General features: G+C 42.5%; 1 protein-coding gene across 5 annotated transcripts in view; it reads left to right on the plus strand.

Annotated features, from left to right (window-relative positions):
* The window catches only part of cblb (Cbl proto-oncogene B, E3 ubiquitin protein ligase), a 158382-nt gene that overhangs the window by 30270 nt on the left and 100210 nt on the right, over nt 1-27902 (plus strand). For all 5 annotated transcript variants that reach the window (XM_026181707.2, XM_080307438.1, XM_026181708.2 and 2 more), the window contains 5 exons: nt 381-537; nt 5394-5515; nt 19655-19792; nt 20284-20371; nt 21717-21848. In XM_026181707.2, coding sequence (XP_026037492.2) covers nt 381-537; nt 5394-5515; nt 19655-19792; nt 20284-20371; nt 21717-21848 — 637 coding nt within the window. The remainder of the gene's footprint in view (nt 1-380; nt 538-5393; nt 5516-19654; nt 19793-20283; nt 20372-21716; nt 21849-27902) is intronic.

Genomic DNA, 27902 nt, shown 5'->3' on the forward strand with positions numbered 1-27902 from the left:
ATCACAGTCTACTTATGTAAATGTAATGATATTCTAGAAAGACAGTACAAAACTGTAAAATATACAGTAAGATACTTTGACATTACTATTTTTTGTAACAGTGTAGTTAATGCATTTGGCATCTTGGGAACATTTGAATCAATTTTTTTAATTGCTGAATATTAGGTTTTAAACTATGTCAGGGTATAAGATACTGTTGTGTTTAAGTAACTTTGCTGATTTGACTGCAAGCCCAGTGTCTAAAGGCCCACTGTGGCTAATCACAGTCACCACATACATTTGGTAATTTGCACATTTATATCAGTAAAGATGCATGTCTGGATATCTAACTTATATCTCACAATCCTGTATGTGACTTTTACGACTTGGTTCTTTTGCAGGACAATAGTGCCATGGAAAGTCTTCCGTCAGTGCCTTCATGACATACATCCCATCAGCAGCGGTCTGGAGGCTATGGCTCTCAAATCCACCATTGACCTCACCTGCAATGACTACATTTCTGTGTTCGAGTTTGACATCTTCACACGCCTCTTCCAGGTTGGTCAATATCAAGTAAATTAATTTCCAACTACTTAATCTGATTATTTTGACTCATATGACCTTTTACTTTAGACTGTAGTTTGGTTTTATTTCACTTACTTCGGCTTATCCGGGCAGGGGCAGCAGTCCAATCAAGGACACTGGTGCCACAGTTTGTCAATCTCTTGTTTCTTACTCCCTTCTTTCATAACCAAGACACTGAGATACCCAAACTCATCAACTTGTGCCAGCAAGTCATCCCGGACCTGGAATGATCACTACACCCTTTTCCGGCTGAGGACCATGGCCTCAAATTTGGACTTGTTGATCCCCATTCCTGGCACATCTGTGCACTGGAGGCCGCCACCTGATGAACACAGCCACATCATTTGCAAAATTCAGTGATGAGATTCTGAGGCCTCCAAAGTAGAAGCCTCCCACCACATGGTGGGAGGCTTCTACTACTACTTCTACTACTTCTAAAAAAATCTGTCCATAAAAACTATGAACCAAATCTCTGGAAAAGTGCAGTTCTAGGGGAGTCCAAAACACATTGAAAGCGAGTCCGACTTATTGCCAGCAAATTGGACCAAGCTCCTGCAGTAGTCACATAAGGATTGAAAAGCTTTGTAGCAACAACCCAGACAGGTACCACTCCAGATCTCCATGCGATATAGTCCGGACATGTCAACCAGGACAACCTTAAAACATCCAGAGCCTTTTGGAACTCAGGGCGAACCTCATCCACCCCAGGGACCTGGCCACCAAAGGAACTGGTTAACTGCCTCAGTGACCTTGTCCCTAGTGAGGGGCGAGTTGTCCCTCTCATTCACAGACTGCTTCCTCTATGGAAGAGGTGTCAGTGGGATTGAGGAGGTCCTCAAAGTATTCCTTTCACCACCTAACTGTATTCCCACTTGAGATCAGTGAGTAGAGCACCACTTTCCCTCCCTGAGTTGCCGAATAGTTTACCAGAATTGCTCTGAGACAGACCAAAAGTTTTTTTCCATGGCTTCACCAAACTCCCCTGAGTTTTTGCTTCAGCTACCACCCCGGGCTGCATTCCAGTTGGCCTTCTAGTACCCGTCAGCTGTTTCCCAGCTTAGTCCCACAGGCTAACCAAGTCCAATAGGACTCCTTCTTCAGCTTTGATGGGTCCCTTCACCTCCAGTTTCCAACATCTGGTTCGGAGATTACCACCATGACAAGCACCAAGAACACCCTCACCCAATGACTCCAAGAAGGCTGGGTGCTCTGAACTGTCGTTAGGCCCATAAGCACATACAACAGTCAGGACCCGTTCTCTAGCCCGAAGGTACAGGGAAATGGCCATCTTGTCCAATGACACGAACCCCAGTGTACAAGCAGCAAAACGAGAGCATACAAGAATACCTACCCCTGCCCATTACGTGTCACCAAGGGTAACTCCAGACTATAACAGAGTCCCGTGACTTTTCAGGAGAATGGTTCCAGTGTCAGAGTCGTATGTTGAGGTGACCCTGACTATATTTAGTTGGTATCTCTCAACGTCACGCACTTGCTCAGGGTCCTTCCCTATAAGAGAGGAGTTCCATGTCCCAGTAGTCAACCTCAATAGCTGTAGATCGGTTTGCCAGGGCCCCCGCCCTTGATCCTTACCCATGACACAATGCACCTGACACCCCCAGTGCCTTCTGTGGGTGGTAGGCATACAGGAGGCTAAGGCTAAGTTCCGGCCACCGGATGGTCTATGTCAAGTTCCCTCCACAAATCTGACTTAAGGAGGGTGATTGAATATTTTCAATTCAATTCAACTCAAATTGTTTATTGTCATGTGTACAAAGAAAAGCATTTCTCTGTGCAATGAAATTCTTTCTTTGCTGTTCTGAGTCTGATAGCAGTGGGGAAGAAGGCGTTGTTGAGTCGGGATGTTCTGGATTTCACACTTCTAAAACCGTCCCGATGGCAGAAGTGTGAACAGTCCGTGTTGGGGGTGTGTGGGATCTTTGAGGATGGAGCCAGCTCTCCTCTGGACTCTGCGATGGTAGATGCTCTGCAGAGAGGGCAGCGCAGTCCTGGTGATCTTCTCCGCAGTTGTTATCACTCTCTGCATGCGTTTGCGGTCCATAGCAGTAGTGCTGCCATACTATGCAGTGATGCAACTTGGTCAGTGTGCTCTCGGAAATGCAGCTGTAGAAGGTGCTGAGGATCTTGGCCGACATACCAAATTTCCTCAGCCTCCTCAGGAAATACAGCCACTGCTGAGCCTTCATGACCAGCTGTGTGGTGTTCAGTGTCCAGGTGAGGTCCTCAGTGATGTAGATGCCTAGGTATCTAAAGCTGCTCACCCTCTCCACTTAACGCCCCCAGATAAACAGCGGCTGGTGAGCCCTCCTCTTCTTTCCCGTGTCCACTATCATCTCTTTGTCTTATGAGTGTTGAGGGTTGAGGTTGTCTTCACACCATGACACCAGACCGGCCACCTCTCTCCTATAAGCCGCTTCGTCCCCTCCAGTGATGCGACCAATCACTGCAGTGTTGTCCGCGAACTTCAGTATGGTGTTATCCCTATTGGAGGCGACACAGTTGTGGGTCTACAGGACTGAGGACGCAACCCTGTGGAATGCCAGTGTTTGTAATAATGCTGGCTGAAGTCCTGTTGCCGATCCTGTCGGACTGGGAAAGTCCTGTAGCCAGTCACATGGGTGATCTGGGGGATCTGCAGTCCAGTTTCCTTGGTATACAGAGTGAGTCTGCAGTCCCTGGTGTCTACCTGGGCGAACAATGACTTGAAACTCCGGTGGAAGGGTAAAGTCCAGAAGATTGTGTGAGTTACCGAAGTCCAGTAGTGTCTGTCTCGGCTATGTTAACAGTGCACAACACTTATCTAGTGCAAAAAGAACAAAAGCAAACAACAACAAACAACAAGTCGGCATCCGAGAGCAGAGCAAGCAAACATGTCTGCCTCGTGGGGCGCCATGGTTTTGCCTCCTTTATGGATTTCTTTTTAAATCACTCTTTGTCTGGTCCCTCAGCAAGGAACAGTAGGGATGGGTGAAGGAAATCTCCGTCATCCGTAGATCGAGTTTCCTCCTAAGGCGTGGGCACCAATAAGCAGAGTTCATCCTTTAACATATAACAAAATTAAAATATTCTCATGCATGATCAACGGTTAATCACGGTACCGGCCGGAGTACCGGGAGCAGTTTGGAAGAACAAGAAGACGCGGAGACTGTCCTAGGTTGTCATTCCAAACTGACTCAACTTTATTCACAAGTACAACAGTTTATATAGAGGAAAAAGGTTCGTGTGTCAGCAGATTCTCAGTTCAAACCGGTACAGACCAAATAAGGAAGCGTCTTCCTGCCCTCTGAGCAAAGAAGTATCCTTTGTATAGTTCAGCTACAATTTATGATCATCCCAGCGAAATACACTCCTAGACATAGAATACAGAGTTCTTTCATTAGTGAATTCTGAAACAAACCACCTGGCCTTTAACGAGCCTTTTCTAGGAGATAAAGAAGGGAGGATGGGAGTAAGGGAGTGATCTCTGTGGTGTTTTCGACCTTGAGGTACCATCCTGTGATTCTTACACATTAATTCTTGGGTCACAGAGAAAGAGAAAAACAACTAGTAAATGGGCCTTATTGAGTAACAGTTTTCCTGTATAATATCACTATAAAACAATATCCTGTAAATGCTACCATGGTATCAAAATATCACAACAATGGGTATCGTTTAGGTTTTATCCGATACCAGTACCAAACTGGTACTTTTGAAACGGTGCTGGTGTTTAAACGGTGCTCGAACCGGTGCTTAAAAAATGAAGAACACAAACTTTGTCCAAAAACCTCTCATGTTTAGCTGTTTTTTTTGTAAAAAGATAACAATGTTAGCCTTTTCTGCAGCTATAGGGGATTTATGGTATCACTCTTGGCTGGAAGCAGTGCTTAATCAATGGAAAAAACACCAACTTTGTCCAAAAACCTCTTATGTTTAGCTGTTTTCCACTTTTTCTTTGGTCATTTTAGCCTTTTTGGCCAGGGTGAAGGGAGTATCTGCCATCAAACAAGAAGACAGCCGCATGTAACTATGACGGTGTTTGCTAGTTCACCTTAAATGCATTAATTTAATAACGTGGTTAGCTTACTCAACGTAAATTACACACGGACAACATTAAGCTACTGACCCAGAGAAGAACGGCTGCTGCTGCCATCATCATCCGTCATCATTCCTGCTACACTGGCAGGGCTAGGGGCCAGGACTCTCCTCTTCGGGTTTTTGGGGGATGTTGCTAACTCCGGGACCGATAACAGGAACCACACCCGCAGTAGATGTGCACGGTGTGAGGTCTCGCAGCAAGCTATCAAATATGGCGCATTTCTCGGCTTTTAAAAAAACGCTATGCGTCGCCAGGTGTTTCAACAGATTCAAGGAGTTACCTCCTTTGCACAGTATCACCTTAAAGCACTTGTTGCAGGCTGCTGAGTTTGCATCTTTTGCTGTGAAGTACAGCCAGACTTTGACCGCTTCGCCTTGGGCATTTTTAATCTGTAGCTCTGCTCTAAAAGAACGTACGTACCTGGCCCCGCCTACTACGCTTGCAAAGGTAAAATGATTGGCTGGAATCCAAAGTGTCTGACATCTCAGGAAAAAAAAGCACCGAAATAAAGCACCGAAATGTGCGCTGCTTTACGGTCTGGTTACTAACGTTTATGTCAGAACCGTCAGATAGCCGTACCCATCCCTAAGGAACAGTTTACCTTGAAGAGGCAACACAATGAGTGTATGCTGTTATACATGACCCAACTTCCGTTTACTTTATGTTTACAATATAAAACATTAATACTTACAAAAACTGCATAACCACAATAACATGGTTTTTTTTTTTTCAGCCTTGGGGATCGATTCTGAGGAACTGGAATTTCCTAGCGGTGACACACCCTGGCTATATGGCCTTCCTTACTTATGATGAAGTCAAAGCTCGACTGCACAAGTACATCAACAAGCCTGGCAGGTATGTAATCCTTCAATTTCAGCATGCAGAAAGGGCTGGATCACAGAGGGTCTCAGGATGAATGGATACTGTCATTGCTTCCTTAACTTGTAAAAATTTTATTTTGCCATTTGTTCTGTCCCTGTTACTTATTTTACCAAGCTGTAGAGCGGACTTTCCAACTGCTATGACACTTCTGCTTAATGCAGTTAACTCTAATTTAGCTTATTTCGGCTTAGAATGCTCAAAAATACTGGCATAAAGAATATGACACAAAATATGGCACAGAATTTTAACCAGGTTTGTACTTTGAGCATTTGTGACTTAATATTCATAGTGTGAACACAGAATTTGCATTAAAGCTAGTTTTCAATGAGTCCTGCTGGTCCCTTTGTTTGAGCTGGGAAAGTTTCTATCGTATATCGTTTATATCGCCCACCCCTAATAGGACCTTCCACTTCTGTCCCCATTGGTTCTCCTCTTTTAAGCCACAGCCATCAGTGACTGTGTCTCCTTACACCTTTAACACCTAATAAGCCAAAGGCTTTAGATAGAAGTTGATCAGCAAAACACTTTATTCAACCTCTAAAAGGAAACTCCTTGCTCTGTCTCCAGGTTGTTGTCAACCAATGACTTCAGATTTATGTGTGACAAAACAGTTTTCTAGAAGTACTGCCTCATATTTCCAGTTTGTAAATAATAAATAAAAATATTTTTACACCCCTTTTTACTAGTGGTTTGTTCATTCAGTCAAGTGTAGTAGTGTAGTGTTCCCACACAGTACTAATCCCTAGACTTGTAGTCAAGACCGCCTAATCCGAGACCAAGACCAAGACCGAGACCAAGTCGAGACGAGACCAAGACCAAGACCGAGACCGAGACAAAAAAAGTATTTAAACTGCAGCCAGATGCTGCTTCGTTTACAGGTGTCAGGCATATTTATGTGTTTTTGCTTTCGCACAGCCCTCCTCACCGCTGTCTACTGTCTCACTCACTTACTGAGAGGACAGACACACGCTGCACTTGACTGTCGCATCTCTCACCCTCTCTGTTTTTCACATAATGATATTATCCTATATCCTTGCATGTGATTGGCCACAATATGGAGGGATTGGAGCATAGCTGAGCCACTGTGTGAGAGCTGAGCAGCGAAAGGAAATTAAGTGAGGGTAGAAATGACTGAAAGATTATTAGGCTCCTTTTTGAGTTTTGTTCAAAAAAGAATGACTTCATGTAGGAAAAATATATATATGTCACATATGCAGGACGCCTTAAACTATTTTTTTAATTAAGCAGCAAGGCAGAACAAAGTCAGGGCTGTATCAAGACACAGGGACTAAACCCCAATTCAACCAGACCCAGAACTGATCCGGAATTAAAACGGGACTACAACAGTTCAAAATCAGGACTACTTGGGACTTAATCAAAACAGAACCAGAATCAAAACTAGATGATAGTAGCACTAAAAATCATCATAGATCTGCACTACACTTATTTTTTAATTCTACCAAAGTAAACTATTTAGATTCAGAAAAGTTTATATAATTATTTAGCCTTGTTGTGCAAACAAGCCTGCATAACTTAATAAATATAGAATTTGAAAAGTAACAAATGGTATCTAAAAAGTTACACTAGGTACTAGATACATATTCTGATGAGTTTTGGCAAACAACCATTTGACTAACATGTGTCTCACCTGCTCTTGTTCCATCTCTGTTCTGTCCTCATTCTCCTCTCTCTCTCCCTCTCTGCTCCTCTCTCTCCCTCTTTGTGCTGACAATCAAGCCAAACACCAACATCATCAAATATACAGTGGAAACCAGATATTTACATGCTCTTCAGATAAAAACACAAACACTTTTTCAATTGTAACATCAAATCACACTAAATGTTTATTTTTTTAGATTGATAAATATAAAAACATATTTGTTAACTTTAAGAGTAAAGAGAGAAATTGTCTGTATTCCTTAATTGCAAATGGACCCAAAATGTATACAAAATTGAGCCACGCTTATGGAGGTCCACAATTCTTTTCCTGGTGTTTTGGTTGACATCTCTTGATTTTCCCATGTCAAAGAAACAGGCTCTGTGTGTTGGGGGGCCTTATATGCATCCACAGGTGTGCCACCAATTTACTCACATGGACTCTACTAACCTATCAGAAGCTTCTTAAGCTCAGAATGGAATCGCCTGGCGTTTTCGTATTAATTAACTTAGTGTATATGTACTCCTAAATTTGATGAAAGTGATTAAAATAGACAGCGCTGTCTCTCTTTATTCTGACATTTAACTAATTCAAAGATATTTCAACATTTATTTATCTAAAACAAAACAAGTTTACTCTAAATTCATGTTTAACAGTAAAAAGAAAAGTTTTTATGTTTTCTCCCTAAAGTGTATGTTGATATCTGGTTTCAACTGTGAATATACTGCTGTGTATTGAAATTCCTCTTGTTTTGCATAGAAATATACTGAACAACATACAAAGCATAATATATAAAATAACATCTACCTGAGTTTTGTCTTTGAAAGAAGCTCCTTATGTCCATTGTTGTGTTCATCAGTACACAACTGAAACCGATTTACAGAGTTTGTTTAGCCGTGGAGGGTAACAACTGAAAATATGAAATGTAAGCTAAGACTCTCTAAAAAATTTGCATTGTTGTTCGGCTTTTTATTTATCTATTTGTTGATTCACTCGAAGAGCAAGTAACGCAACCAAGTGATCAGTTTGATATCAATCTTTTGTGATACACCGTCATATTTACATTATTTGTACAGTACGAATGATTTGCTTTGGTACCTGGTCAAACTTAAGCTCTCCTCTGTCTGCAGCAAACTCGCAGGCAGCAGCTTCTCCCCCCTCACTCACATGGGTGCTGTGCTCCTAGTGCCTGAACTCTGTGCTTCTTGTATTGTTTTTGTTTTATACAGTTGTCAGTCAGGCATCTAACTAACAAATTACACTCCAAAAGGACCCCATGCTTCTGAAAAAATGACCCGGGCTTAAGCCCAGTAAGCCACCCCCTCGCTCCGCTGATGGTTGACTCCAAATCTCCCGAACACTATGTCAATTTGAGAACGCAAGACCGAGACCAAGACCGAGACCAAAGTCACTCGAGACCAAGACAAGACCAAGACAAAAGTCAGTCGAGACCAAGACGAGACCAAGACCACGTAAAAGTGGTCTCGAAACCGGTCTCGAGACCAAGACCGGTCTCGAGAAATCCAACTCTACTAATCCCTAAGCAAAATATTAACTGAAACCAAAACCTCAAGACAATGATCAAGACAAACAAAGCTCTTTATTGTCATTATATATGTACAACACAATTATGGGTGTTCCACACAAGCTGTGTGGAAATAAAATATAAATGGTAAGACAGTAGGAATAAATAACAAACTATATATATATATATATATATATATGTATATATTAGGGTTGCAACGATACACAAAATTCACGGTTTGGTTCGGTTCGATACTTTGGTGTCACGGTTCGATATTTTTTCGATACAAAAAAAAATGTTCATGCCTTTTTAATTTGTCATTTATTACATTTTCACGGCACATTCCGCACCACATCTCTGTGCGTTCATCATTTGTTTGAAGCCAGCTCACCTCCTGCAACTACTTTTCCAAGAATACGTGCTTCTTTTGTGGTTCGGACTCCTGACATTTCTTTGGAGGTGGAGGAACATCACAGTAATTGCTTAAAGGAGCTTCTTCGACATCTTTAAGAGTTCTAAACAAATGTCTGTCCTCCTGAAAATCTTATGTACGCAAACACGCGTTGCAAGTTCTTATCTTGTGTGCGTTTTTTATTTTGACAGCGAATGCGCACCTGCGGACCACTTATGTGCAGCCCTGGTTATTTAGCTTGTCATATTGCAGCCACAGAAATTCTTTTGTCCATGAAACCATAAAGCTGCACTTTCTTTTTGCCTTATAGTCTGATTTGTCATAACTTTTCCGTTTTGTGGTAAGCTTTTCTTTGGCTGTCACTTCTTCACCCTGACCTGTCTTATTTGGCTCAGCAGAACTAAAATATATATCCTGCTGCTTTTACACACGCACTCACATAACGCTCAGCGATTCTCTGCGCGATCAACCTCTCACATGTTTAAGCTTGCTGCGGGAGATTTCACTTGTCATGTTTGCTTGTCATGTTTGCAAGCTAACGATTGATAAGACGATGTCAGAGGAATTGGTGCGCAAATTATCATCACTCACCAATCAGTGCTGTCGCTCACAGTCCGCGCGATTGCAAAGTGAAAGCAAAAAACAAGCGCAAATTCAAACGCGATTTCAATATGTCACATATTGACAGTGGCTCACCGATGCCAATGACATAATTACCCAGCTACATTTCCGAAAGAATGCAAAAGCATTGACATATATTTTTCCTTCCTACAATAGGCCGACGGGCAGGGCAGAGATAGATTTTGGTAGCCCGACTGGAAAAATGGACGTCGGGCTAGCGATTTTGCGAGCCCTGTATCTGATTGAGGAATCCCTCATCTTTGGAAAAGAGAGTTTATTACAGAGAAATGGCTCTTTCCAAAATAAAAGCTATACTATACGCTTCTTCTGGGCTATATTCTCAGCAGCATATTAAACATATCAGGTCCCCATAAGGAGAATCATGTGCTAACGGCTGTCTAAATGACTCGGGTAAAGTTTGTAGCATGCTGCTTGTTGTTTTTGTCTGCTTCCACTTGTCTTTGCACTTGGATGATGTCGGTGTAAATGTGCAGTCATATTCGTTGTGTTCCCACTAGTGCTGTCAGCGTAAATCTAGTTGAAATGACATTAACGCCACAACACGGCAAATCTTCGTTAACAAGCTACCGCGGGGCGTGCATGGGGCTGGACAGCCAACACGTTAACGAGCTAACTGCGCTAACACACTAGCTCCCACCCATGTAATTGAGCATTGCATGGCACATCCAGCATACTGTTTTACTTTAGTCCATGACGCGCTTACCTTCAGGGTCATACGTCACATGAAAACCAAAATAGTTCCAAACGCCACATCTGAATGAGGGTGGGGGAGGTTCAATTTGCCATGTTGCAAGGAGAGCTTAACTTCTGTCTCGCTAGCTTGCCCTGCGCTCAGTGAATCTGCGTTCAACTACTCCGCCTAGGCTGCACTGTCGAGCGCAGATTCACTGAGCGCTCAACACAGACAGCATCGTCAGAAGGAAAGTTGATAAAATAAATTAAAAATTTTGTATTGTTCGATACATATGCATACCGAACCAAAAGCACTGTATCGAACGGTTCAATATCGATACGAGTATCGTTGCACCCCTATAAACACCCAGCACGCCCCTGCGGGCGGTTTATCCTTCAAGCTCGGGTCCTCTACCAGAGGCCTGGGAGCTTGAGGGTCCTGCGCAGTATCTTAGCTGTTCCCAGGACTGCGCTCTTCTGGACAGAGATCTCCGATGTTGTTCCCGGGATCTGCTGGAGCCACTCGCCTAGCTTGGGAGTCACCGCACCTAGTGCTCCGATTACCACGGGGACCACCGTTACCTTCACCCTCCACATCCTCTCGAGCTCTTCTCTGAGCCCTTGGTATTTCTCCAGCTTCTCGTGTTCCTTCTTCCTGATATTGCTGTCATTCGGAACCGCTACATCGATCACTACGGCCGTCTTCTTCTGTTTGTCTACCACCACTATGTCCGGTTGGTTAGCCACCACCATTTTGTCCGTCTGTATCTGGAAGTCCCACAGGATCTTAGCTCGGTCATTCTCCACCACCTTTGGGGGCATCTCCCATTTTGACCTCGGGACTTCCAGGTTATACTCGGCACAGATGTTCCTGTACACTATGCCGGCCACTTGGTTATGGCGTTCCATGTATGCCTTGCGTGCTAGCATCTTGCACCCTGCTGTTATGTGCTGGATTGTCTCTGGGGCATCTTTACACAGCCTGCACCTGGGGTCTTGCCTGGTGTGATAGACCCCAGCCTCTATGGATCTTGTGCTCAGAGCTTGTTCTTGTGCTGCCATGATTAGTGCCTCTGTGCTGTCTTTCAGTCCAGCTTTGTCCAGCCACTGGTAGGATTTCTGGATATCAGCCACCTCCTCTATCTGCCGGTGGTACATACCGTGCAGGGGCCTGTCCTTCCATGATGGTTCCTCGTCTCCCTCCTCTTTCTTGGGTTTCTGCTGCCTGAGGTATTCACTGAGCACTCGGTCAGTTGGGGCCATCTTCCCAATGTATTCTTGGATGTTCCTTGTCTCATCCTGGACTGTGGTGCTGACACTCACCAGTCCCCGGCCCCCTTCCTTCCGCTTAGCGTACAGCCTCAGGGTGCTGGACTTGGGGTGAAACCCTCCATGCATGGTCAGGAGCTTTCTTGTCTTTATGTCAGTGGCTTCTATCTCCTCCTTTGGCCAGCCTATTACCCCAGCAGGGTACCTGATCACGGGCAGGGCGTATGTGTTGATGGCCCGGATCTTGTTCTTACCATTCAGCTGACTCCTCAGGACTTGCCTGACCCTCTGCAGGTACTTGGTGGTTGCAGCCTTTCTAGCGGCCTCTTCATGGTTCCCATTTGCCTGCGGGATCCCCAGGTACTTGTAACTGTCCTCTATGTCTGCAATGTTGCCTTCTGGTAGTTCAATCCCCTCAGTTCTGACTACCTTCCCTCTCTTTGTTACCATCCGACTACACTTCTCCAGTCCGAACGACATTCCAATGTCATTGCTGTATAGCCTGGTAGTGTGGATCAGTGAATCGATGTCTCGTTCACTCTTGGCATACAGCTTGATGTCATCCATGTACAGGAGGTGGCTGACAACTGCTCCGTTCTGTAGTCGGTATCCGTAGCCAGTCTTGTTAATGATCTCACTGAGGGGGTTCAGGCCTATGCAGAACAGCAGTGGGGACAGAGCATCTCCTTGGTAGATCCCGCACTTGATGGTAACTTGTGCTATGGGCTTGGAGTTGGCCTCTAGTGTTGTACGCCACATCCCCATTGAGTTCCTGATGAAGGCTCTTAGGGTCCCATTGATCTTGTACAATTCTAGGCATTCCAGTATCCAGCTGTGGGGCATTGAGTCATAGGCCTTCTTGTAATCAATCCAGGCAGTGCACAGGTTGGTCAGTCTGGTCTTGCAGTCTCGGCTGATTGTTCTGTCTACCAGTAGCTGGTGTTTTGCACCTCTGGTATTCTTGCCAATTCCTTTCTGTGTCCCGCTCATGTATTGACCCATGTGCCTGTTCATCTTAGCCGATATGATGCCTGACAGGAGCTTCCATGTAGTACTGAGGCAGGTTATTGGTCGGTAGTTGGAGGGGACCGGTCCCTTCTTGGGGTCCTTGGGGATCAGGACCGTCCGCCCTTCAGTTAGCCATTCCGGGTGTCTCTCGTTAACTAGCAGCTGGTTCATTTGTGCTGCCAGACGCTCGTGGAGTGCAGTCAGCTTCTTCAGCCAGTAGGCGTGAACCATGTCGGGCCCTGGTGCTGTCCAACTCTTCATACTGGAGACCCTTTCTTGGATATCTGCCACTGTGATGGTTACTGGACCCTGTTCAGGGAGGTCACTGTGGTCTGCCCTCAGATCCACTAGCCACTGAGCATTGCCGTTATGGGTTGCATCCTTCTCCCATATGCTCTTCCAGTATTGCTCCGTCTCCAGCCTTGGTGGTGCTGTTCTCTTATTATTATTGTTCCCTTGCCACTGAGAGTACACCTTTGCTGGTTCTGTGGAGAACAGCTGGTTTATTCTCCTGCCTTCTATCTCTCTGGTGTACCTCCTCAAGCGGCTGGCCAAGGCTGTGAGTCTTTGCTTGGCAGTTTCCAAGGCCTCAGGTATGGACAGCTTGCTGTATTTCTTAGGCACCTTATTTGTCGCACCTTTCTGCAACTCCGTTAGTTGGCTAACCTCCCTCCGTGCTACTTTGATCTTGCCCTCTAGCCTCCTTCTCCATGGAGGGTACTGCCCCTTGTGGCTGTTCAACTTGTAGCCAAGCATCTCACTGATCACTGCTGCCGTATTGTAGATCAGCTTGTTAGTGTCGGTAATCGTGGTTGTAGGTATTGCCCGTAGTGCTGCATTACGGGCAATACCTACAACCACAACCACTGAGAGTACACCTCCTATATATATATATATATATATATATGTATATATATGTATATATATATATATATATATGTATAAACACCCAGCACGCCCCTGCGGGCGGTTTATCCTTCAAGCTCGGGTCCTCTACCAGAGGCCTGGGAGCTTGAGGGTCCTGCGCAGTATCTTAGCTGTTCCCAGGACTGCGCTCTTCTGGACAGAGATCTCCGATGTTTTTCCCGGGATCTGCTGGAGCCACTCGCCTAGCTTGGGAGTCACCGCACCTAGTGCTCCGATTACCACGGGGACCACCGTTACCTTCACCCTCCACATCCTCTCGAGCTCTTCTCTGAGCCCTTGGTATTTCTCCAGCTTCTCGTGTTCCTTCTTCCTGATATTGCTGTCATTCGGAACCGCTACATCGATCACTACGGCCGTCTTCTTCTGTTTGTCTACCACCACTATGTCCGGTTGGTTAGCCACCACCATTTTGTCCGTCTGTATCTGGAAGTCCCACAGGATCTTAGCTCGGTCATTCTCCACCACCCTTGGGGGCATCTCCCATTTTGACCTCGGGACTTCTAGGTTATACTCGGCACAGATGTTCCTGTACACTATGCCGGCCACTTGGTTATGGCGTTCCATGTATGCCTTGCCTGCTAGCATCTTGCACCCTGCTGTTATGTGCTGGATTGTCTCTGGGGCATCTTTACACAGCCTGCACCTGGGGTCTTGCCTGTGTGATAGACCCCAGCCTCTATGGATCTTGTACTCAGAGCTTGTTCTTGTGCTGCCATGATTAGTGCCTCTGTGCTGTCTTTCAGTCCAGCTTTGTCCAGCCACTGGTAGGATTTCTGGATATCAGCCACCTCCTCTATCTGCCGGTGGTACATACCGTGCAGGGGCCTGTCCTTCCATGTCGTTCGGACTGGAGAAGTGTAGTCGGATGGTAACAAAGAGAGGGAAGGTAGTCAGAACTGAGGGGATTGAACTACCAGAAGGCAACATTGCAGACATAGAGGACAGTTACAAGTACCTGGGGATCCCGCAGGCAAATGGGAACCATGAAGAGGCCGCTAGAAAGGCTGCAACCACCAAGTACCTGCAGAGGGTCAGGCAAGTCCTGAGGAGTCAGCTGAATGGTAAGAACAAGATCCGGGCCATCAACACATACGCCCTGCCCGTGATCAGGTACCCTGCTGGGGTAATAGGCTGGCCAAAGGAGGAGATAGAAGCCACTGACATAAAGACAAGAAATGTCTTTATGTCATATATATATATATATATATATATATATATATATATATATATATATATATATATATATATATATAGTCAGATAACTCAAAGTTTATTCAACTCATTCTTCTTGCTTCCTCCACTTCTGTACCATTGACTCATTAATGCTGTATTCTATCACAGCTTCTCTATTCCCATGTTGTTGCGGTATCTTAATGATTAACTTCGTATTGTGGAAGGATTTTCTCAGTTGTTCTCCTGACTGAAGCTTGGTTCGTTTACAGCATCCAGCCATGCGATTGCATTTGTCCCTAACCATTAGGAACCCTTAAGTTTTATCAAGTTCAGTTTTCATGGATGCCTGGATGTTAAACTTAATTGTTACACCTGGTAAAGCAGCAATGCTGATCACTTTAATAAAAGATGACAGAATTTAGACAATTTTTAACTCTAAGTGTGCTGCAGTGTTTGTTTGACTTTGGGACCTGAAGCAAACTGAGTTTTGGGACCAGATTACTCTGCGAGGCCATGAGCCGTAATGCCCAGAAAATCTATCAAAGTGGTGTGGCTTTGTAGCTTACCAAAGTCGTACTAAAACATTTTTTGACAGATTTTTGAGCGCCGTGCACCACATAGAATCCGTTCAAGGTCAGTAAACTCAACCAGAATTCATATATAAGGCACACTGGATTATAAAGTGCAATGTCGATTTTTGAGAAAATTAAAGGCTTTTACGAGCACCTTATAGTCCGACAAATACGGTAATAACGACAGCCCGCTTGTATGTTCTACAAAAAATGTGCTTTGGTGGGTATCTGACGGACAAGCACCAAACCAGTTCCACATCACTGAAGTTGCAACATTTTTACAAAACAATTCTGGTTCGTCCATTTCACTCAACGATCCGCTTTTCCCCTTCTCATTCTCCATTGGTGCCATGCTTTTTCGGCCACTGAACATGTAACCCGTTCAAGTGTTACGCCTGTTGTTCTTGCGTTGTGTTCTGGCATGAAAGTAAGAGGCAGGCGACAGTACTGGGTCTTTGGCTGTTTACTGCACATCTGCAACACAGAAATACACTCAACAAAAATATAAACGCAACACCTTTGTTACTGCTCCCATTCCCCATGGGATGGACGTAGAGACCTAAAATTCATTCCAGATACACAATATAACCATCCCTCCCAAACAGTGGTCACAAATCAGTCCAAATGTGTGGTAGTGGGCACATCTGCCATATTGAGATAATCCATCCCACCTCACAGGTGTGCCACATCAGGATGCTGATCTGACATCATGAGTAGTGCACAGGTGTACCTCAGACTGCCCACAACAAAAGGCCACCCTGGAATGTGCAGTTTTGTCTCACAGCAAAATGCCACAGATGCCACAAGCAATGAGGGAGCGTGCAATTGGCATGCTGACAGCAGGAATGTCAACCAGATCTGTCGCCCGTGCATTGAATGTTCATTCCTCAACCATAAGCCGTCTCCACAGGCGTTTCAGAGAATATGGCAGCACATCCAACCGGCCTCACAACCGCAGACCTCGTGTAACCACACCAGCCCAGGACCTCCACATCCAGCAGGTTCACCTCCAAGATCGTCTGAGACCAGCCACCCAGACAGCTGCTGGAACAATTGGTTTGCACAACCAAACAATTTCTGCACAAACTGTCAGAAACCGTCTCAGGGACGCTCAACTGCATGCCCGTCGTCCTCATCGGGGTCTTGACCTGACTCCAGCTCGTCGCCGTAACAGACTTGTGTGGGCAAATGCTCACATTCAATGGCGTCTGGCACGTTGGAGAGGTGTGCGCTTCACGGATGAATCATGGTTCACATTGTTCAGGGCAGATGGCAGCTGAGAATGTCCCAGTTCTTGCATGGCCAGCATACTCACCGGACATGTCACCCATTGAGCATGTTCGGGATGTGCTTGACCGGCGTATACGACAGCGTGTACCAGTTCCCACGAATATCCAACAACCTCGCACAGCCATTGAAGTGGAGTGGACCAACATTCCACAGGCCACAATTGACAATCTGATAGACTCCATGCGACGATGTGTTGCACTGCATGAGGCAAATGGTGGTCACACCAGATACTGACCGGTTCTGGGACCCCAGACCCCCAATAGCGCAAAAAACTGCACATTCCAGGGTGGCCTTTTGTTGTGGGCAGTCTGAGGTACACCTGTGCACTACTCATGATGTCAGATCAGCATCCTGATGTGGCACACCTGTGAGGTGGGATGGATTATCTCAATATGGCAGATGTGCCCACTACCACACATTTGGACTGATTTGTGACCACTGTTTGGGAGGGATGGTTATATTGTGTATCTGGAATGAATTTTAGGTCTCTACGTCCATCCCATGGGGAATGGGAGCAGTAACAAAGGTGTTGCGTTTATATTTTTGTTGAGTGTAAGTGTCTGTTCGGTGTGTGTCACACGACTGCCAGTACACTTCTCCTCCGGCCATGCTGAAAGGAGCTGTGTCTGCAGCTTCATTAACACTACAATAATAAATCAAATACAACAAATTGTTTTAAAACATTAACTTAAGCTCTCAAAAACAAAAAGCACAAAATAAATAATATGTCATTAAAAAAACATCAAAAACAACTTATAAGAACAATAAACAAAATAATTCAAAAACAAATAAACAGTCAGATAAATACAATATCTGACCAAGATCCAATATTCTGGTACTTATAGTTCAAACATTATACTTCAGTATAATTATATTAATAACCGCCATCTAACAGGCAATACAACACTGTACTCATAAAAACGAGTGAAAGACTGCATCTCCAAAACATGAGAACATCTCCATACCTGCAACACAGAAATATGTGTCTGTTCTGTGTGTGTCACGCGACTGCCAGTATACCTCTCCTGATGAAGGAAAAAAGAGTGCATGCTGTTAAAAAAAAGACTGCCGCGAGTATGCTCTCAAGCCGATCAGGCTAACTTAGCATGCTAGCATTTCAGCTGCATTCTCGGCTAAAACTCATTATAAGCGTATATTAGCGAACTCCGCCCTCCACAAAACTTATCCCGAATGAGTCTCTTAATGACAAACAAAAACGCGGCGGTTCGGCTGTATTCACATTGCAGCTTGGGGTCTGAACAAACTTTAATTCACAGAGAGCAACGTGGCAGTGACTTACCTCCGGCCATGCTGAAAGGAGCTGTGACCGGGGCACACATGCACGCGCCTACGTCACCACGCAGCGCACACACACACGAACGCACACAGACTCAGATCACACAGGTAGGAGACCGAGATGCAAAAATGACATATTTAATCCAAAAAAAAATGCGTTTTGGGTGAAATTCACAAGTATTTAACACATATGTTACACACAGGCATGTTTTACCCATATTCTATCGCGATATTTCAATTTTTTATCATTGCATAACATTGTACCGGTATGGGGAGAAGCCATCATGGGTGGCGATTGAAGTCTTGTGGCTCCTACACCTTAAGAGGTCTTTTTCACTCAGAGAAAAGATCCCGTGTTGGTTTATACAGGGAGTGCAGAATTATTAGGCAAGTTGTATTTTTGAGGAATAATTTTATTATTGAACAACAACCATGTTCTCAATGAACCCAAAAAACTCATTAATATCAAAGCTGAATGTTTTTGGAAGTAGTTTTTAGTTTGTTTTTAGTTTTAGCTATTTTAGGGGGATATCTGTGTGTGCAGGTGACTATTACTGTGCATAATTATTAGGCAACTTAACAAAAAACAAATATATACCATTTAAATTATTTATTTTTACCAGTGAAACCAATATAACATCTCCACATTCACAAATATACATTTCTGACATTCAAAAACAAAACAAAAACAAATCAGCGACCAATATAGCCACCTTTCTTTGCAAGGACACTCAAAAGCCTGCCATCCATGGATTCTGTTAGATGACTTCTGTCACTGGAAGTCATCTAACCCCTGTTGTTTCAGGGAATGGACTGAACAAATGTCCAAGATGGCATTATATGAGCAAGTTACGCACAGAGTTAAGGGGAGAGAAGATATTTTTGATCAGGTCTGGGGTACCTTTTTGTGGTACATCAACAATGTATTTTAGATAATGGGATAAGTTGTTTATTTTTTAGTTTATTTTTATTTGTCATTGTTATTGTTGTTGTTCTTATTCTTTGACAGCCAGTAGAGGAAAGAAATTGTTTAATATAACCAGTGTCCAAGATCGAGTTTAGTTTCCAGGCTAAACTAGTTCCGTCCAGCCCTAATATAAACTACAGGTGTGTGTGTGTGTGTGTGTGCGTGCGTGCGTGCGTGTGTGTGTGTGTGTGTGTACGAATACATACATACTAAGAATTCCAGTGAAGCTTTAAATGATTAATAAATAATTCAAAAGTCCAAAACCTGTAACCATGACATTTATATAGTGTCAAGCCTACATGTAACTGTCTTTTGATTTTCACCTTCCCGTTCTCATTCTTTGATATTTTTCATCTTTTTTCCTCTGAACCTATTGTTGCCATGGCTTGAAGTTTCCTGCCAATATCTCCTATCATGGTTGCTTCTATAATTTGGACCATATCATTGCCAGACTCAAGTTGACTTTGGGTGACTCCAGGCCTCCTTCTCAACAGAGTGAACACCTGTGTGTTGTGTTGTTTGGGGGGCCACCTTACAGAAGACACAGACTCTGTTGTAAGCCTGATTTGCGCTTAATGCCATCGTTCCAAGGTGTCACTGACTCGCCAGTAGTCACTGCATTCTTTTCAGTTGTTACCAGATTTTTCCTTGTCAGTGATGTTTTTAGTGTGAGTCATGCATATCTTTCTCTTTCTCTAATAGTTACATCTTCAGACTGAGTTGTACACGTTTGGGCCAATGGGCCATTGGCTATGTGACCACTGATGGAAACATACTGCAGACCATTCCCAACAACAAACCGCTGTTCCAGGCTTTAATCGATGGCTACAAGGAGGGCTTGTATGTAACCTGTCACACATCTCTTTTTCTAACTCACTCTCTGCAGGTATGTGGTGAGCTTGTCGCTTTCTACAAACAGAAAGTCACAAATTGTATCTTCAGTGGTCACATCTGATTCGCTTTAAATGTTTAGCAGCAAACCAGAGATTTGTTGCTAATCTCTGGTTTATATATATGGATCAAGAAAGGGTTTTTGACCCAGAAGTGTTTATCTGATGTTGTCTGTTTCAATAAACCTGATAATATTAAAAGCCTTCAAAAAAGTTAGACATATATATTTAATTCAAGTGGTGGAAAAAACAGGTTATATTACTGATACAAACAGTACTACTAATCCATTTTTTCACTTTACTCATTACATAATTATACCCACTGTTTTTAACTAGACAGAATTCATGATTATTGAATTGTGCACAAGTTAAACTCTTATAAATATAACATATAATGAAATGCTGTTCTTTGTTGTTTGGTTGTTTGCTTTAAATTCACAGCTACTTATTCCCAGATGGTCGCAGTTACAATCCTGACCTCACTGGTTTATGTGAGCCGACACCTCACGATCACATCAAAGTCACACAAGTGGGTTTGTCTGTGTGGTTATGTGTGTGTGTAAGCATTTCTATGTTACTGGGAAAAAAAACATGTATACGTGGAGAAATTTATAATACTCTGCAAATTTCCCACTTGTAATGGCACATAAATAATTGTGACATTTCGGTGAGTAGTATGATTCGCCAGGTAGACTTTGTGTTTCACAGCATTCAGTAAATCGACATGACTTACAGCCTCTCCAAACTATTAAATGTTGAAAATCACTGTGTAAAAGTGTGGTATTAAATGAGGTAATACAAATCAATGGCTTTTTATACTCACTTCTGATTTATTACAAAACTGAATTTTCCATATAGTGTGACAAAAACTTTAAGTTTTCTAGAAGTGAAACCACATTTTTTCAATTTCAAAATAGTACATAAAAGTTGTTTTTAAACCACTTTTTACTAGTGGTTTGTTTATTCATTCATGTGTAATGGTGTAGTGTTCACTGTACTTTGACATTTTAATTTTCTGAGAAAATTATTCCAAACGAGATCAGTTAGGGAATACTGGGAAACTTCAAAGGTGAATGACAGTTGCCCAGCAAGCAGTCTGCTTATTATTTATTTGTTTTTCCTGCACCAGCAAGAGTATTATCTGACAAGGCCACTTTAAGAAAGTTATCCAGTTCTACATCACCATCCAATGAGATCCTCTTTTTCAAATATTTACATCACTGCACAATTTCATGGAATTTGGCTTGGTAGTTTTTGCTTGCATCATTGAAAACATCACTGAAAACATAGCTCCACCAAGGCTTCCGCTACAAAAGCGATTTTCTTCTTGGTAGATTATTAAATGGTCACAATGGAAGTAATTTGGGAAAATTTCTCTAGAAAATGCTTAAAACCATTTTGGTTTATGCTACATGCTGACTCGGGTGGAAATTCTGATTATTCTGTGGTTTCAAAACTGTACAGATAAATTGTAGGTTTTTAGTAGCTAGCAGTTCTTACACAGCTATACCTGTTCTTGTACTTATTTTTGTTTAGTAATGGTGACAAATCAGACTTGGTTTTTCAGGGGGAAGCCTTTAAAATTAAACCAATAAAAATAGTCTGTTTCTGTGAATTTGGTGCGGCACCATTCACTATGAGAAAACATGTTTTTTTCTTTTGAACTGAACACTTATTCAGTTAGATCCCCAAATAAAATTTGGGACTTTAAAGATAAAAGGTTATGGAATAGCTCTGAACGAGTGAGAGAAGAAAAACACATTGTACAAGACGAGATGGGAAACGTGTGTTGTACGGATAGTGCATGTTTATATGTTTCTCATGACTTTTATATGCCATTTGATGACTAACAGCAGTATTTTCTGCATGAACAGGAGCAGTATGAGCTGTACTGTGAAATGGGCTCTACCTTTCAGCTTTGTAAGATCTGTGCTGAGAATGACAAAGACATCAAGATTGAACCATGCGGTCACCTCATGTGTACTTCCTGTTTTACTGCCTGGCAGGTACCGTAACAAATCTTATCACAGAAGTCCATTTCAAAGTTATTAAATATTGGTGGTATTGCATGTGTTTATGCATTTGTTCATTGTCACACTGAGAAATGTTCTGTCCAGTTGGGTAATATAATGTTTTATTTGTGAGCCTGCATTAATGAGCCTGCATAAAGTTTGAAAAGACTTCTGAAAAATACAGTCAAAGCAGCTTTCTTCAGCAGTCAGTCCAACAAACCCCCCCTCTCTTCCTTACTCCTTCCCTGTACACATGAATATGTCCAAATTGAATTTCCACATATCAACAGAAGTGAAAACTGAGACTCTATGCACACAATATATTCCAGTTTTTCTGCTTGTGGTTCTCCTTGTGGTTTTCTGCTTCCTGTTGTCTTTGTATGTAGTGTCTCTCACAGCAACCTGTCCTACAGTAGTGTATTTATTGTGCCTCTTGTTTGTGCGCTGAAAGCTGTATGAGCAGTGTCTGTAAATGTTACTCTCATATGAGTCATTAGCATGTCCTGTTCTCCCTTTTTTCATACGTATCCCTTCGCTGACCATGGTGTTGTAGTCATGTCTCTTCAGACTTGCTAGAGTTCTGCACTGACCCTGATGTTATTAATCTCTGGGCAGATTAATAACACATAATAACATGTGACAGTCTACACATTTTACTCTGAGGGGCTTAAAACAAGACCAAAAATGTGGCAAACATTCACAGGACCTTTGAGTGTTTTTTGCAACACTACAAACACATTATGGCTTGTACAAATGCACCTAACAGCCAAGCTTACAGCCTTGAAGAGTCGGACAATAACTTCTTTAAAATGCACTGCTGAAAAGTTAATACAAAATGAGTCCATGGTTTCCCATTTTCATTATAACTCTAGAATGCTTTAGGCTATTCATATAAAATACCAAACACTGGCAGATCTATAAAGTGTGTGTTTAAACCTATCATTTTCCTTCCCATTTAATGTACTGCATATATACAGTATGTACAGTGGTCCCTCGTTTACCGCGGTAGTTACGTTCTAAAAATAACCCACAATAGGTGAAATCCGCGAAGTAGCTAACTTTATTTTTTTTTACAATTATTATAGATGTTTTATAGCTGTAAAACCCCTCACTACACACTTTATACACTTTTCTCCAACAGGCTCGAACATTTCCACACTTTTCTCTATGGTTTACACACTCTAAAAGTTCAAAACTTCGTAGAAAAATAAGACCAGTATTATAGAATAAAACCGAAGGCACCCACGGTTGCCTTTGGTGCAAAACGTTTCATCGACATTTTTGTGTTTGCTGGAGAAAACTTACAAACATACAGTGCAGCACTTCGGAGTCACACTGCTAGCGATCGACGATTTATGTAAAATTGACAAGCTGAACGCATTCTGTACTTAACAGGAGAAACAGCACGGAGGAGATTGATTGACAATGGTCCACAGCTGATCAGGACGCAGAACACAATGCTCTGTAAAAAAAAAAAAGGGGGGGGGGGGGGAACATGCAAAGCTGCACAAAAAAAATCGGCAAAAGGTGAACTGCGGACCACTGCATACAGTAAATTAAAGTTATATTTAAAAATTATCTTTAAAATGGAAAATGATGAAATGTTTTATTCATTATTTATAATTAATTATCCCATAACATATTTCCTAAACAAGATAACATTTTACAGCATCAACAACAGCATCCTGTGGGGATTACCTTGGGACTATGGGATTGTTCCTAGCATAACCATAGAAAAGCTTGGTTCGCATTGCCAGTAGTAAGTGAGCACATTTCCCAGTGAGAGTTGGACTCCACCAGGCCCACCCTCCTTCAAGACTATGTTCATAACTTTTATGGACAAAATGTCTAGGTGCAGATGTGTACTTTGGTGGCCTCTGGATCATGTTTCTGCTATTCCCAGATGTGGCTCTTCTGGCTTTATCAGGCGGTGACCTCCAGCTTGTACTTGGGAGGTCTGCAGCCATACAGTAAATGGAGTAGCTGGAGAGAAAGATTTCCCAATCTTCATTTAAAAAACTTGGGACTGCAGGTACAGCAGGAGTTACAGTAAGGAGTTACTTCTGGTCTTCAAAACCAGGTTTGAAAAATAGGCAGCTCTCGCAATTCTAACAAGAAGGTGAACAGCAAATACTGTCATTTAATCATCGATGAATGAAAAAGGAGCTACTGTTTTTACAAGACCGACTTTATCTAAAATAGAAAGACGATTATTAAAACGATCTGTTAAGAGATCCACGCCATTATAAGAGGGTAAACATAAATGAAAAGCTTAAAAAAAATTTTTTAACACTTTATTTGTAGTTTTACAATTATTATACATAGCATTCTTATTATTCTACAGATAACCACAAAACAACAATCCCCACAGATCATAAAGACAGATAATGCCAAGACAGGAAAAGGGAAAAAAACAAACAAAAAAAACCCTCACACACACACACAGACAAAAAAAAACAAAAAAAAGGGCGGTGCACCTCTCAATTGTTTTTACAGGACTGTTCTAGGGCAGACAAAAACATTCAAGGTTCCATTTAAATAAAATCAGGCGTCTCGCTAATAATGACAAAAAGGCAATGACCCTCTGTAAATGGGCAGGGGGAACAGAAGTCGCGATACCAGAGAAACAACCAAAAATTGCCACAAAGGGGGAAGGCGAGATGTTATAGGCATAGGCTTTAGAGATGACTTTAAAAAATGATGACCAGAAAGGAGCAATTTTCGGACAGGACCAAAACATATGAAGGGAAGTAGCTGGAGTCTGTTTGCATCTATCACACGATATTCGGAAATATTTTTTGCTAGTTTAACTGTGTAACACTTTAAATTGTATTAGGGAGTGTCTTGAACATATAGAAGACAAATGGACTCTGGTAAGAGCCATATGCCACTCTTCGTCAGACAGCTGGGTACCCAAATCATTCTCCCACTGTTCTCGAATGTATGAAATAGACAGGTTACAGCTGTCCATGATATGTGAGTAAATAAATGATATTGTGCCTTTTTTCATCTCATTGACCCTTAGTATAGAATCCAAACAGGAAGGAGGGGGGAGAGTAGGAAAATTAGGAACCTTTTTACGTATAAAATCTCTGATTTGCAAGTATCGCAAAAAATGGTTATTAGTCAGACCACATTTCCTAGATAGTTGTTCAAAGCTAGCAAACGTATCATTAATATACAAATCCTCAATACTCTGAATGCCCCCGTCGTGCCAAATTTTGAAGCCATTGTCCATTAGGGGTGGTTGAAAAAGATGGTTATGTATTATTGGAGAGTGAATAGAAATACTCTGAATACCCAGATGTTTTTTTTAAACTGATTTACAATGCTTATCGATTGAGTAACAATTATGTTATCTTTAACATTATTAACTAGAGGTGGTAGGGGTGCACAGAGTAAAGCTGGGAGTGAATGCGGCCTGCCTGTGACTCTTTCAATCTGTAGCCACGCAGGGATCTGATCATTCCAGTCCTTTAGCCATAGAGAGATGGTATTGAGATTTGCCACCCAATAGTATGTGTGCAGGTTTGGCAGTAACAGCCCACCTAAATTTTTTGGTCTTTCCATAAATGCTTTTCTTATATGAGGCGTTTTATTATTCCATATAAATGAAGAAACCATTCGATTAAATGACATGAAAAAAGATTGTGATATGTAAACAGGTAACGCCTAGAGCAGGGCGATATGACCAAAAATATTTATCACGATATAGATTTGAAAATTTGCGATAACGATATAACTGACGATAATTGACACTAGACAAAATACTTTACAACTCCACAATTTTATTAGTGCAAAAAAAAACCATCAATGTATTTTCACTTAAACAAGCAACTGTTTTTTTGCATTAAAGTTATATAAAAATGTATCAGTACAAATGCAAATTCCTTGCTGACAGTTTAACCAAAAGGCATTTCCAGTGGAAATTGGCCGACATATCCTCAGCATAAGCAAGTACAATATCCACAAAACTTAAAAAGCGCTTATACACACGCAAAACGGAAATATTATGTTGAAGCACCGTACGTATCACTCCGCCAGGCTCCTGCCTACGATAGCCGCAATGCTCCGACAATTCATCAAGTGGTGCGGGTTCGTAGCTTAGCAAAGTCGTACTAAAACATTTGACAGATTCGTTTCGAGGTCAGTAAACACAACCAGAATTCAAACATAAGGCACACGGGACTATAAGGAGCACTGTCGATTTTCAGAAAAATCAAATGATTGATTTTAAGTGTGCCGTATTTTCCAAAAAACACGGTAATAATGACGGTCCTCTAGCATGCTCTACCAAAAGTAGTGCTTTGTTGTGTATCTGACGGAGGAAAGCTAAACCAGTTCCACACCACTGAAGTTGCAGCATTTTTACAAACCAATTCTGGTTCATCGGTTTCATTCAATGATCCGCTTTCGCCCTTGTCATTCTCCGTCGCCGCCGTGCCTTTTTCGCCATGTGCGTATGAAAACAAATGCACTGCACATGCGCTTTTTAGCCATATTCTATCGTGATATTTCATTTTCTTGTCATTGCCCAACATTATACCGGTATTACGGTATGATATGGCCCAGCCCTAGTAACACCTGAAATAAATACAGAAATTTTGGCACAATATTCATCTTTACAGAATTAGCTCTCCCAATGAGAGATAATGGTAAAATAGATCATCTTTTAACATCTTGTTTGCACTGTTCCAATAGAGGAGTGAGGTTACTTTTAAACAGACTGTCATAGGATTTGGTGACTTCTACACCCAGATATGTAAAGGACTCGGTAGACAACTTAAATAGCAGATTGGGGTATTCTCCTGCATTATTACTGATGGGGAAGTATTCACTTTTAGCTAAACTTAGTTTGTATCCAGATATGCTTCCAAATTCCTGTAAGACTGAGGATTTCAGGGGTAGATGTGATTGGATTTGTTACATATAACAACAAATCGTCCACATGCAGTGAGACAATGTGAGTTATGCCACCACATGAGATACCTTGTGTTCTGCCCTCCCTGTACGTTGATGCCCAGTTTGGAAGATAGATAAACAGTTCTTCAAAAGGAAAGGCAAAGGCTTCCAGTTCTCATTGCAGGGTTTATTTGTCTCCCTAATGAAGGCACTGTGAAACTACAAACATAAGAAAAAACATATTGAAACATACATTTGGAGCATAATATATTTCTCACATTACAAGGTACTGACTGAAGACTTAACAAATTAAATTGCAGCTGATATAACCAAGAAAAATAAATGAAAACATGTTAACTCCAAATCCCGCTGGCTTGATGCTAACACATAATGGAATTTCCTATTGACATGCTAACACAATTAGCATAGGCAGTGCAGCTAACATGCCGGCTTCAAATATGAGAGTCAACAAACCATTTTACATCACATGCTTAACATGAACACAGAATATAATCGTACTTACAAGCATATATTTCTCATGCTCCAGTACAGCCAACTTCCGAGCTAATATTTCGTGTGCTGGTATCAACTTAGCCAGACTCCATTAACTTTTCCTATATTTACTAGTGATGTGTCGGTCGCGAACGAAATGGCTCTTAGAGCCGGATCTTTGAGGTGAACGGCGCGAGCCGGCTCCTTATTGCGAGCTGTGGGGTTTTTTTTCTTTCTCGCTCTATCGCAGCGGTCCCCAACCCCCGGGCCTCGGACCGGTACCAGTCCGTGATGCATTTGGTACCAGGCCGCGAGAGTTGAGGCTCAGGTGTGAAATGTATAGTTTTCAGGGTTTTTATCGGTGTTCAGCGTTATTTTGTTATTGTTTTTATCGTTTACTCGGTTTTCCTGGGTCTTTTCACGTGTGTTATGAATAATTTTTTTTTCCGGTACCGGTACTAGTTTTAGTTTGTTGTATTTATCCGCGACACCTTAAAGGCCAGTCCGTGAAAATATTGTCGGGCATAAACCAGTCCGTGGCGCAAAAAAGGTTGGGGACCGCTGCTCTATCGCACTATTTTCCCGCTTCACTCCAAGAGCACCTGGCTGCAGCCACTGTGGAGCTCCACAGTAACCGGAAACACGTGACCTCCA

Source organism: Astatotilapia calliptera, chromosome 10 (assembly GCF_964374335.1).
Source record: "Astatotilapia calliptera chromosome 10, fAstCal68.1, whole genome shotgun sequence".
Taxonomy (NCBI): domain Eukaryota; kingdom Metazoa; phylum Chordata; class Actinopteri; order Cichliformes; family Cichlidae; genus Astatotilapia; species Astatotilapia calliptera.